General features: G+C 42.1%; 1 protein-coding gene across 1 annotated transcript in view; it reads left to right on the top strand.

Moving 5' to 3' along the window:
• The window catches only part of MTHFD1L (methylenetetrahydrofolate dehydrogenase (NADP+ dependent) 1 like), a 186,932-nt gene that overhangs the window by 62,912 nt on the left and 110,717 nt on the right, over nt 1–13,303 (top strand). Inside the window, exons 17-19 of the mRNA XM_055311580.1 lie at nt 329–405; nt 6,773–6,913; nt 9,743–9,811. Of these exons, the coding sequence (XP_055167555.1) occupies nt 329–405; nt 6,773–6,913; nt 9,743–9,811 (287 nt within the window). The remainder of the gene's footprint in view (nt 1–328; nt 406–6,772; nt 6,914–9,742; nt 9,812–13,303) is intronic.

Genomic DNA, 13,303 nt, shown 5'->3' on the forward strand with positions numbered 1-13,303 from the left:
TTATGACTTCAGGTTAAGTGTAAAATGTGACCACTTCAGAAATGTTTTTCCTTTACTGCCTAGTCAAAAATGACACCCTGTCCTCCCACCACCCTGACACTCTCTCATATTACCTCCTTTATTTTCTTAAGGCATTTATCCAGAACTGATATTTTCTTGTTTATCAGCTCCCTCTTGATGTCTGTTCACTGCAATGTCAGCTGCAGGCTGGCCAGACCTTGTCTCTTGCTCCCTCCCCACTGCTTCCTTGGCACTCACAACAGCTCCAGACATATACAGGGCAGCCAGTCCATACTTGCTGATTGAAGAAGCTTTTTCTCTTTTTCAGTATTGGATACAAATGACCGATTTCTACGAAAAATGACGATTGGGCAGGCACCCACAGAGAAGGGGTATTCCCGTCAGGTATGTGGCTCTGTTCTTGCTAGCATTGGTTTACACCAGCCCTGAAGCTGGTTCTCTGCTTTTCTCTTCCTGGTCATCCACCGAGCCAGCGGTCAGTGAGTTTCTCATCAAGGTGTTGCTTCCAATCCCTCAGCAGGACGAGGAGAGGATCAGGAGGCAGAAAGGCCCTGGTACTTTCTTCCCATCCTTTTCCTGGGTAATCTTAGTTGTAGTTCTGGGAAGAGCTGCTCAGGGTGTCTTTTGAATATAAATTGTTACGTATTTTATTGCAAATCTGCCAAGTTAATACTACATCTGCATAACAACTGAAGAAAAAAACTCAAACACATTACTCAAGTCTCATAAACCAAAGAATAAACACCTCATTGTTTAATAGCCTGAAGTGTTTTTAAAGAAATACAAAAGGTAAATTATGATGTTTACCTTCATTTCATGTAGAGCGGGATACTTAGGGAACATAAAATCATTCTGTGATTTTTTTTTTTTAATCAGGTACAGCAAGTGTCTAGATTTTTAAAATTTTTTTTAATTTTTTAATTTTTTTTTTAAGATTTTACTTATTTATTTGACAGAGAAAGAGCACAAGCAGGGGGAGCAGCAGAGGTGAGGGAGAAGCTGGCTTCTCACTGAGCACAGAGCCCATTGTGGGCTTGATCCCAGGACCCTGGGATCATGACCTGAACCTGAGCTGAAGGCAGACACTTAATCATCTGAGCCACCCAGGCGCCCCTAGATTTTTTTCTTATAATAAACTTCATATTTTAAGATGATATTAGATATATGGCCTTTTTTACATTGTCAAATTTTTGTTAGTGAAAAAATAATCCCTTTTACTATAATATTCAGTTCTCATACCTAATAGACTTTTGGACCTTTTGAATAATTTTTAATTAAGCAGCAAATATAAGAACTGAATCAAGACAAACTAAGCCCATGCACCTTTCCTTCCTGCTCCTCCGCATCCTGGAACTTGCACACGTGAACTGATTTCCAACAGTTAGTCCATATCTGGGCTAGAAAACCAGAATTATTGCCGCATAATTTCAGGAAGCTTCTGAAAGATGGGAAGATGGAGTTGGATTTGTGGAGGAAAGTCCCAAACATGGTGGGAGTGTTTTAGGGGGGTCTCTACATTCAGTGGTAATAGATACCCTACTTCAGAGTTAGAGTGGGCCCACACACTCTTCCAGGTCAGCGGATGGGGACAGCCCCCAAGAAGGAAACAGCATCTCACAACACCTGTGCTGAGCTGCAGCTTGGGAACCTCAGTGTGATCCTGAGGCCAGTGCACCGCCGAGCCCCAGGATAGCCGTCACACCACAGTCACAGACTTGTGTGTTTACTCTGCCTCCTGTTGGCAGTGAAAAGCATCTTGCTCAAAGAAAAGCAGTGTATTGTGGCCCTTTTAAAAAAAAAATTATTTACTTATTTTAGAGAGCATAAGCAGAAGAGCCAAGAGAGAGAGGGAGAGAGAGTCACAAGCAGACTCCCTGCTGAGCATGGAGCCCAACGTGGGTCTTGATCTCACCACTCTGAGATCATGACCTGAGCTAAAACCAAGAGTTGGACATTCAACCGACTGTGCCACCCAGGTGCCACAATTGTGGTACTTGTTTTAAGGAAATGGCAGCCTTTTCTCATCTTGCAGAGGGCATCCGAATGACTAACTATGGCCCTGTGAGTGAGCACAAGTCTGGAAACAAAACATCAGGGAGTCCTGGGCCCTGCCCTCTCTGATCTCTAGAGATAGGCTAGATCCATCAGAAATGAGGTTCACTGATAGGTCAAAATGAGTTTTAAAGCCAGGCATCACCAGCATCAAAAGTAAACCTGCATCATGAAATGTGACACCAAAGCCAGTAAAGGGGAAGCTCATAATAATCCAGGGGAAACAAGATGATAAGTCCTTGTGGGAGGAGTCTACAAAAAATACCATCAATGTTCTCAGAGGATTGAGAGAGCCCTCATACAAGGAGAATTGGCTGCTGGGAAGAAAATAGGTGAAAATCTTGTAAGGAAAACAATGATGTAAAAATAAAAAATTGTGTCAGAAAAAGAACTAGCCTAAGTGGATTAGGGAGGGCAGTGCAACCCAAGGAATTCTGTCCAAACATGGTACCAAAGGGAAAGCCATAGCAAGTGTAAAGAGAAAGGCAGGAGACAAGGGACACACATCAAGAAGTTCTAATATGCATCTCCTAAGAGTTCCAGGTGAGAGGAACAGAAAAGGGAGGGAAGAAAGTGTGTACAGAAATAATAGAAAGCAAATATTCTGATTTGATAGAAAACATGAATTTTCACATTAGAGACTCTACCAAATGCCCCACAGGATGAGTGTAATACACAAACACTAAGGGTACAACAAAATTCCAGAGAGCTGCCACAGAGAAAAAGTCCTGATTGTTCACACAGGAGCAACCCCCAGGTTGGCATTAGATTTCTTATTGACTGCACCCCAAGAGAAGGGACACTGGGAAATTGATTCCGACTTCTGGGGAAATAAAATTTTCAACTAGAATCCTTGAGAAGGAGAAAAGGCCCAGCAACAGACAAGCTCAATAGAAAATACAGAAGCAGCAGCTGGGACAAGTCAGACCCATTAGCAGTTGCTGTAGATGGGAATTGTCACTGACAAGAAATGCAGAGACTCGGAAGAACAGATAATTTTGACATCATAAAAAGTTACGATCTTGAACATGAAAAGTTGACATGTACAAAAACATAAAAAGACCAGTAACAGAGTGGGAGGGAATGCTTGCTTTAGATATACAAAGGATTAATGCACCAAACATGAGAAGAACTTCCACAATGTAATATTCAACATACAACTCTCAAGAAGGCTTTCACAGCTCACCCTTTAAAACTGAGACTCCCTGGGAGCACCTGGGGGGCTCAGTTGGTTCAACATCTGACTTCAGCTGGGGTCATGATCCCAGAGTTCCTGGATGGAGCCCCACATCTGGCTCCCTGCCAAACAGGAGTTTTATGAGGGCATAGATTTTTGTCTACTCTCTTCCCTGCTGTATTGTCAGAGCAGAGAACTTTGTTATATAGTAGTAGTAAGTAGTAGGTATTCAATAAATAATTGCTAAATAAATGCATAGAATAAGAGCAGTTTATAAATACAGAAATAAAATGCCAACAAGTGATCATAAACTGCAAATTAAACCAAAGAGGTACTGGGCACCTGGGTGGCTCAGTGGTTGAGCATCTGCCTTTGGCTCAGGTCATGATCTCAGGGTTCTGGGATGGAGTCCTGCATCAGGCTCCCTGCAGGGAGCCTGCTTCTCCCACTATGTATGTCTCTGCCTCTCTCTCTATGTCTCATGAATAAATAAAATCTTTTTAAAAACAAAACAAAACAAAAAAACGAGGTACTATTTACCTGTGAGTTTATAAAAGCAAATAATATTTAATGTTCCTGAGGGTAGAAAAAAATAGGGGCATTTATAAATAGCTTAGCTGGAGTATAAACTGATAAAGTTTCATGGATGATCATTTATTTGTATTAGAATTTGAAATGACCCAATAATTCTGGCTTCAGGACTAAAGATGTAGAAAAATAAAGAAGGAATTTTTGCTCATATACCCCCCCCCCAAAAGGCAATGTTTTAGGATATTAATTGCAGCATTATTTGTAATGGTGAAAATTTGAAATAGTCTAAACATCCATCAGGAGGGGCAGTTACATATCTTTGGCAGATCGTTCTGAACCACAGATACATGCATCAGGTGAAAATATTATAGTGTATATAGGGGAAGTGATAGAGTTCTCACCACAATTGTGAAATGGAAAGATTAAAAAAATTTTTACACATGAAAAAAGTTTGAAGTAAAGTACATATACAGGAATCCAGGTTATGTTAAGAAAAAGCCAAAATACATCTTCATGTTTGTATATAAACGCTGGATGGAAGCTGGAAAGATGTATGCCAACTTCTGATACGAGTTACTCATGAAAAGAGGGTTGGAAATGGGGATGGGTAGTAAGTAAACCCTTTCACATTTTCTCTGTGTATTTTTGTACTGTAACCAGGTACTGGAGAGATAAGAGGTTAATAATGGCTGTGATTTGAATGCCTGTTAAGTGTCTTGGATCATTTGCTCATTACACAGATTATAAGTCTGATTGACAATGGTTATTGCCCAAGGTTATATCTCGTATTGCTTTATGCATACGTATCTTTAAATAAAAAGGGATTATTTAAGAGATTTAGCTGGTTTTTTGTTTTTAACCCTAAGACTCTATTGACATTTCTTTATTTCTTTATTTTTTTTTTAAAGATTTTATTTTATTTATTCATGAGAGACAGAGAGAGAGAGACAGGCAGAGAGAGAAGCAGGCTCCATGCAGGGAGCCCGACGTGGGACTTGATCCCATCCCAGGACTCCAGCATCACGCCCAGGGCGGAAGGCAGGCGCCAAACCGATGAGCCACTCAGGGATCTCCCTATTGACATTTCTTTAAAGATTTATTTATTAGAGAGAAAGAAGGGCAGAGGGAGGGGCCAAGGGAGAGGGAGACCTGAGTTCGGAGCCTAATGCAGGGCTCAATCCTGCAACCTGAGATCATGACCTGAGCCAAAATCAAGACTCAAACACTTAACCAACTGAATCACCCAGGGGCATGGCATATTTTTATGTTAGTAAAGGTAGATCTATATCATTTTTAATGGCTATATAATATCTCATCTTGTGGATGTACTGTAACCAATACCGTAAATGGACACTTAAGATGTTCTGTGTGTCAGACTATCATAAGCTATAGGAACATACACAGATTTGTGTGGTTTGTCTGATAATATCCTTAGGTCACATTCCCAGATCTGTGTTTGGAGAGTATAGAAGAAGCAGATTTCCAATGTTTGAAACACATTTCGACATTACCTTCCAGAAAAGCCACATTGATTCACAGACTCCTAACATCATATATTGTCCTTTGTTTAAATTTGTGAAAAACAATGAAAATCTCTGTATATAATTTTGAGATACTTTACTTGCAAAACAAAAATGAGCAGCCTGACAATAAGTACATTTTTGAGTCCATAAAATTGATAAGTGATATTTAAATGGACCTTACTTGTTTCATTTCTGATGTTATTTAAGGTACAAAATTTTGAAATTATAATTACAAATGAAGAGCTTATATGTGTATTATAAATTCCACTTCTTACTTACATGCTTAATATTTATCTCTGGTCTCATGTTTTGCATAGAAAACCTCAAAATTCTCAGGCATTTTTAACATAATATTAATATATTCCATTAATATTAGAATAGTGATATAGAGAATCCTAAGTATCATGAAATGAAAAGTCTCTGATATTTTGTATGGCTTATATTGAAAATGTTATAATTGAGCATAGTTGTATTTGACTTCCAGGTAATATTTTTTCACTACATCAGTGACTAATGAAATCTCGACCTGGAAGTAGCTGGAAAGCTCCTTATTTCCTTCATTTACTTTCTTGTCAGTGACAGAAATGGATGATAAAATGTCTCATAAGGTGACCCCACTAGGGCACAGCCATTTTCTCTCTATGTAAGCTTGCAGTTGGCTGGCTCACAGGCCCCTTGGGAAGAAGAGAATTCAGGTAGAGCCTAATGAAGTGATTTCGTCCAGTGGATGAATTAGGAGGAAGAGGAGGAAGGCATGTTCCTTGTTTTTCTTTTAGTTCCTTTTGGACCGTGTATAGCCCAGAGTGAGAGAGACAAGAAAGGCCCAGGCATATTTCACACAAAGTAGCTGCTGTCCAGCATTCATTGCTGGATGCTTCAAGGCCTGAGGGGGAAAGCCCAAGTGGGCTGCTGAAAATTGCTTCTGTGTCACCTTTTGACTTGGGGGCTATATATACATGCCAGGGCATCCACACTGCTGTGTGATGCTCTAACTCTGGGAGACTGGCCTCAGAACCATCTCTCTGTCTGCTCCTCGTCTCTTTGCTGGACGAAAATTAGGGCACCTGATTAGCTGTTGTAATCGTAGCTCAGCTGTCGATCGCCTGCCTTTGGCTCAGGGTGTGATCCCAGGGTCCTGGAATGGAGTCCTGGATCAGGCTCCCTGCAGGAAGCTTGCTTTTCCCTCTGCCTCTGTTTCTGCCTGTCTCTCGGTGTCTCTCATAAATAAATAAAATCTTTAAAAAAAAAAAAAGAAGAAAGAAAAGAAGAGTGTGGCCCCCATAGAGAGCCTGCCATTAGAGAGCACCAAGCACAAGACTATGCGTGTTTATAGCACTCCAAATGCCTGTGAATGTGAGACTGTCCCATTGGGGGTAAACCCCCAGGCCTATGGGAAATAGGGCTCCCTGTGCAAATGGCCGTCCAGACAGCACTCTCAAGAGCCAGTATTTCTGCTTTTTGCTTTCAGGCCCAGTTTGACATCGCGGTGGCCAGCGAGATCATGGCAGTGCTCGCCTTGACTGATAGCCTCGCAGACATGAAGGAGCGATTGGGGAGAATGGTAGTGGCCAGTGACAAAGATGGACAGCCCGTGACAGCAGAAGATTTGGTGAGCATGTCTATCTCTGGAGCTCGAGAGAGCTCGCCCTTGTCTTTGTTCTGCGTCCCGGAGAATGAAGGTTTTCTTCTTACCAGCATGTCTCATAGAAATCCCAGACAATGCCTGCACACACATTTGTCCCTCATGGCCTGTTTGTCTTATGGCATCTGTACTGTGCTTGTCTCGGGCTGCGACCAAAGCTTGTGACATTTATTTCATAAGCTTTTCAGGACTCTTGGCTGATCTCTGCTCTCTGCCCTGGGTGGGGCCACCTCCCGTTCACTCATGATTTTTTCACAAAGAGCGAGCTGTGCTTGCTTTAAATTGAGGGCAAATGGCCTTTCAAAAGAATAAGAAGTAAGTGACTCCACCTTTGTGAAAGGGAAGGTAAAGTAAAAAATTGGCCCTGGCTTGTTTAATTCTGTGCTTTATAGTTGGGTGTCACATTATCACACTAGATCTTCACTTTAATCCCTCTTACTCATCTAGCACTCTTTTGAGTGCACAGATGCTTTCTCTCAGCTTTCTCAGTATCCTGGAGCATCACTGCCTCTTGTAGGGTTCATTCTCATTTGGCATGCTCACCCTTTTTCTTCTTCATAATTACCACCTTTGCTATTGGTAGCATAGCTGTTTGATGTGCTTGCACATGTTTCTCAGTGTGTAGGTAGGACGTAGGCATTGGAAAAGCCGTTGAGTACTCTATCTAAGCTTAAGCGACTTTCCCAAATATTGGTCACATACCGTGATGGCAGGGAAAACGTACACTGATGGCTGAAAAAGGCAAATTAATATATTGTTAATTTCAAGGACTTAGGATGTAATTGGAATCCTCTGCCAGAGTGTCTTGATTACTTTTTGGGTCCTTTTGAAGAGATGAATCTGACCGACTTGTCACATAGGTCTTGTCAACTAAATTAAATATATTTTTTTTTATCAGCAGCCCTTAGGATGCTTAGCATAAAGCTAAGCAAGAAAACCGAAATCCAGGTTGCTGTGAAGTACTGTTTTTTTAAAAATTATCCACACTGCAATATTTCTATGTAAACCAACATATTATGGTTGGTTTCCCTATATTCTCTTGGGTATCAATAAATATGTATCAGAAATAGTTCAAACCTTAATCTACAAATGTTATTTCCCTGCATTTATTTTTTTATGCGTGTGATAAAAATATCAGATCAGAAAATAAACCCCATAATTTATTCTCTTTAGTCATCTTTTGTGTTATTTATAAGAAGTGCCTAACTTCTTCAGACTGTTTCATCTAGCTGGAAATATCAATTGTCATGCAAAATTGAGGGAGGATTTTAGGAGTTTCTGTCTTTTCATGTCACTGCTTTATAATTTCTTATATACTCTAATCTGGCCAAAAGGATTTATGCATTGCCATGAGAATTCAAGTAGATGGCTTCTAAAAGTTTCTCATAAGATGATCGATGCTGGCATCCGCAGGAAGAATATGTCCAAACTCTTCCCCAAAACTCGGGATATGGAATAGGTGGCAGAGTTTCGAGTAGCCATGACTCTTTGCATGGGCTCGAGGATGGTCAGTGTGTTAGGAGCCACACAGGATTAAGAGGTATCAGAGGAAAATAATCAGATGTATGCTACCTGAGACAGTCCAACAGAAATGTCCATCTTCCTTCCTCCTCTAGTTTCTTGAGCCAGGTTTATTTGATGGAAGCATAAGCAAGCACAGCATACAGAAAGCTCAGCAGACTACTACTTTTCTACCTGCTTTGTGTAAAGAAAAGAGAACTAATTTCTCTGAGCCCTTCCTGGCCAACAGCTTTCACAGTAAAACATCTTACTCTTATTTATAATAGGTAGGTGGCATTTCTGATAATGTATATTTTGTACAGTGAAGCAGAAAATAAATTGGATTTTCCTGTAAGCCTGTATCCTCAAGATCCTGCCACCTGATGTGTTGAGATCTGTCACACACCATGTTGATCTTTTCAAGGCAGTGTTCACATGGCATTTATTCATCCTGTTGCCTTATCATCACCGTGTTTTGAAGGCACTTGCCCAGTGTCTTTCAAAAAGGTGGTTATGTTTTTTAAAGCTTCCTTTGTGGCCTCCTTTGGCACACTTTTTCCAATAGCTCTCAGATTTCTACCCCGTGTCTTCCTTCTCCCATCTGTCTTTTCCAGGAATGGGGAACAGGGATGCAGTGGGAGCTCCACCCAGAGCTTTGTAGAATTAGGTGGAGGCAGCTGCATTTTATGTGCAGGTGGCATCAGCTCCATTCCTGGCAGACCAGCAGCATGAGAGATGGAAAATGAGAAGCTTTTCAAATGTAGCAGTTTTCTGAGCACCTTCTACATCTTATTGGGACAAGGCATTGGGAAATCAGTGGTTTCTTCGTTGCTTTTAGAAAAATGGTTGCTTTTAGACATTTCCCTTTATCCCCCTCCATTTCCCACTCAGTAAATAGCCTTATTTTCTTTATCTGATTTCTTCAGGCAATAATATAATCTCTGGTAATGAAAAAATAATATGCATAATTTCCAGAAGACACTGTAAGATCTGCTTTATGGCAAGCTTCTTAAACACCACCAAGGGAGGTTTTTTTTTTTTTTTTTTTTAAAGGCAAGGACTGGCCACTTCCTCATCACTTTACATCTTAGAATGGTTGACATCCATCCAGGTAGGGGAGAGAAAGATACAGCCAGCCACTCTGTGTTCCCTGCAGCTCAGAGGTGAGAACAGCCTATGGGAATGCCCATGTACAAGCAGGCTGGTGAGAAAACACCCTGAGACTCACCTTGGCACAGACAATCTTTTGTCAATAATCTAAAGCAAGCTTTTTTTTTTTCTCTCTCTCTCCTTTAGGGGGTCACAGGTGCCTTGACAGTTTTGATGAAAGATGCAATAAAACCAAATCTGATGCAGACCCTAGAAGTAAGTAATTTTCAATTTATAGAAATTGTTAACAGAGTTTGCATTCATTGGATTGCTTGCATGTCCCCATACAACATGAGCATTTCCAGCCAAAGTGAGCCCACAAGGAGCATCAGGATAAGTCCTTCGTCATCCAAAAAAAAAGTTGGAAGTGTATCTGTAGATTCTTTTCTTGGGAAAGGCAGTACTAATTGACCAGAGTAGAAACATAAAAGCTCCATATGTAATATCTCAGTAAGTTGTAGAATCATGTTTACGTGACATTTTCAATTTTGCCTTTTTTGCACTTAGCTTCTCATAATCATTAGGTTTAGGGTTTTGGGGTTTGTTTCTCCCAAGCAAAACAGAGTATATGCTGAGAAATGCTTCCCAGGAAAGTATGCTGTGCCCCCCCCCCCCTTCATAAGATTTACCCTGCTCTTGCCCAGAGGACAGGTATGTTGGAGGAAGATGAGCGGAACCTCCATCCATTTATTCATTCAACCAATAGAAAGCTCAGTTTGAGTACCCTCTGCCTTTTACAAACTGACCTTGGGCAGATGCTTACTGATCTCAGCCTCTGTTTTCCCCTATGTTAAATGATGATAGTAACAAAAACTAACTTAGCAGGGTTTTGGGTTTTTTTTTTTTTAAGATTTTTATTTATTCATGAGAGACAGAAAAACATAGACATAGGCAGAGAGAGAAGCCAGCTCCCTGTAGGGATCACACCCTGAGCCAAAGGCAGATGCTCAACCACTAAGCCACCCAGGCGTCCATTAGCAGGGTTATTGTGAAGATTCAATATTCATTTAACCCATGACATGGGCAGGGCTTATGGTAGGAGCTCAGGACAGCAAAGGCCTGCCATCCTGGAGCCTGTCCTTTAATAGAGGAGATAGATGATAGAGAAATGAGTCCATACCTAGCATGTCAGCTGGTGGCAAGGACTGAGTTAGAAAAATAAGAGAAAGACGTGGGTGTGTCTGGGTAGCACCTGATGACCAGAGATGTGAACAAACCAGGAGAATGGGCTGTTTGTTAGAAGAGCTCTCTGGGCAAGGGTAACTTTGAGTGCAAAGGCCTGTGGGCAGGAATGTGTTCTGCAGTCAGAAGGGCTCCAGCAGAGAGCAAGAATCCAGATGCAAGGCAACATGAACGAAATGGTGGAACCTGCCAGAGCTGGAAGGTTGGAAGTGAGGGTGCAGTGCTGAGCCAGGGAGGGGAGAGCACAGGCACCATACAGTTGGGCCTCTCCCTCCTGCCACGTGAGCTCCTTCCTCCCTCCTGCCATCCCATCAGTGTGCAAGCATGCTCTGATATAGGCCATCTTGAAACAAAACAGTCTTCACTGTCCCCACTCAGCTACTGCTGCATTTCTCTGATTTCTGTCACAATCAGATATTAACGTCTGTGACTGGGGTCTCTGCTTTGTTACCTACCTCTCAATAACTTTAGCCTGACCTGAGCTTCCACCTCTCCTGGATGCTCCCCTCAAGGTCACCTGTTCCTCCGTGTGGCCAAGTCTTCGTTTCTCTGTCCTCACCTATGTGGCCTCTTTGTAAGGTCCGAATCCAGCTGATGTTTCTTCCTTCTGGAGCACTTGGTTCTTTTGGCTTCTGTGACACCTTGTGGCCCTGGGCCTCCCACTATCTTCCACTCCATCTCCTTTGCTACCCTGGCCTTAGCTTCTAAATTTTAGAAGGTCTGAGCCCTCACTTCTCCAACTGTACTTTGCCCTCCCTCCAGCCACATGCTGACCCCAAGACTTTTTTTTTTTTTTTAAGACTTTACTTATTTATTTGACAGAGACAGAGAGTACAAGCAAGGAGAGTGGAAGGCAGAGGGAGAGGGAGAGGCAGGCTCCTGCTGAGCAGGGAGCCCGATGTGGGGCTTGATCCTGGGACCCTGAGATCATGACCCATGCTGAAGGCAGACACAACCAATGGAGTCACCTAGGTGCCCCCTGACCCCCAAACTCTTGTTCTGAATCTCCTGACCTCAGAATTTCAGAGTTGTGGGTGTACTTACTAAGAGCCATTGCGTATCAGACTTGGTTATAAAATAGGGTCTTTCGGAGAAGGACAAACAGGGTATGTTCTCATTCATTTGGGGAATATGAATAATAGTGAAAGGGAATATAAGGGAAGGGAGAAGAAATGTGTGGGAAATATCAGAAAGGGAGACAGAACATAAAGACTCCTAACTCGGGGAAATGAACTAGGGGTGGTGGAAGGGGAGGAGGGCGGGGGGTGGAGGTGAATGGGTGACGGGCACTGAAGGAGACACTTGACGGGATGAGCACTGGGTGTTATTCTGTATGTTGGTAAATCGAACACCAATAAAAATTAATTTATTAAAAAAATTAAATTAAATTAAAAAATAAAATAAAATAAAATAAAATAAAATAAAATAGGGTCTTTGATTCCAAAGCTAGTCAGTGATTCTAGCCAAAATCCTAGGAATTGCGCTGGAGTCCGTCTTCCCCACCCCATCCCAACCCCGCCCATCTCCATCCCTGCAGAGTCTTGACGCGTCTCCCTGACGTGTCTCCAACTCTGTGCACGTCTGTCGTTGCCCTGGCCTCCAGTGTGCCCTCCTGCCCTGCCACAGTGGCTGCTGCTACCACTCTTTCTATCAGAATCCTTTGCTCAGCCAAGAGCTCTGAAACTGAATCAGGTCCTGTTGCCCTCCTGCTTAGAGCTCTTGAGTGCCTTACCCTGGTCTTCATTCTGGCTGGAAACCCTGCAGGATCTGGCCCTTCCCGCCTCTTCCCTCATCCTCCCTGTCCCTGCCTGGGACACCCTCTGCAGACACCACTGCCTGGGATGCCCCTCCCGATTTCACCTGTCAGGCTCCTTCTTGTCCTTTGGACTCATGTCCTTTAAATATAAGAGCCCTAGAGAGGCCTTCCCAGGCCACTCAGTCCAATACAGCCCCGGTCACGGTGTCCTGCCACTGTTCTGTCATTCTTTGCATGGCACGAGATACCATCCAGGAGTTTCCTTCTTCCTTGTCCATTCATCCACCAGGAAAAGAGCAGAACCTTTTCCACCTTGTTCACCACCAGATCACAATCAGCTCCTAGAAAGTGCCTCACACATATTAGGTGCTCACCAAACGTTTGTTGATTAATTAAATTAATACTTATTAGTTTTACTATGTTGCTCCTAAGAATACATATTTGTTTAATAAATGAGTGAATGAGAAAAAACTTACAAAGAAATGTGATACTGCTTCTTCATAACACCCCCCTCAAAAACGAACATGTTAATATCATTATTAGGGATAATCATCAGCTTACTGTTTTAAAACTTTTTTCAATCTTCCTTAGGTTAAAAATTACTGATACCTTTAAGATATAACCCTTTCTAAAAGTAGTTTCCTTTAGGGAATGAATCAGTGAGCTGGGCTGCTCCTAGACCATTCTAGTTGTACTCACATTTCTATCAATTTTTCATTTAAGACTAGGCCATTTTGGGTGCCTGTGTGGCTTAGCTGATTAAGCATCTG

This window comes from Nyctereutes procyonoides, unplaced genomic scaffold (genome assembly GCF_905146905.1).
Source record: "Nyctereutes procyonoides isolate TBG_1078 unplaced genomic scaffold, NYPRO_anot_genome, whole genome shotgun sequence".
NCBI classification, from domain to species: Eukaryota; Metazoa; Chordata; class Mammalia; order Carnivora; family Canidae; genus Nyctereutes; species Nyctereutes procyonoides.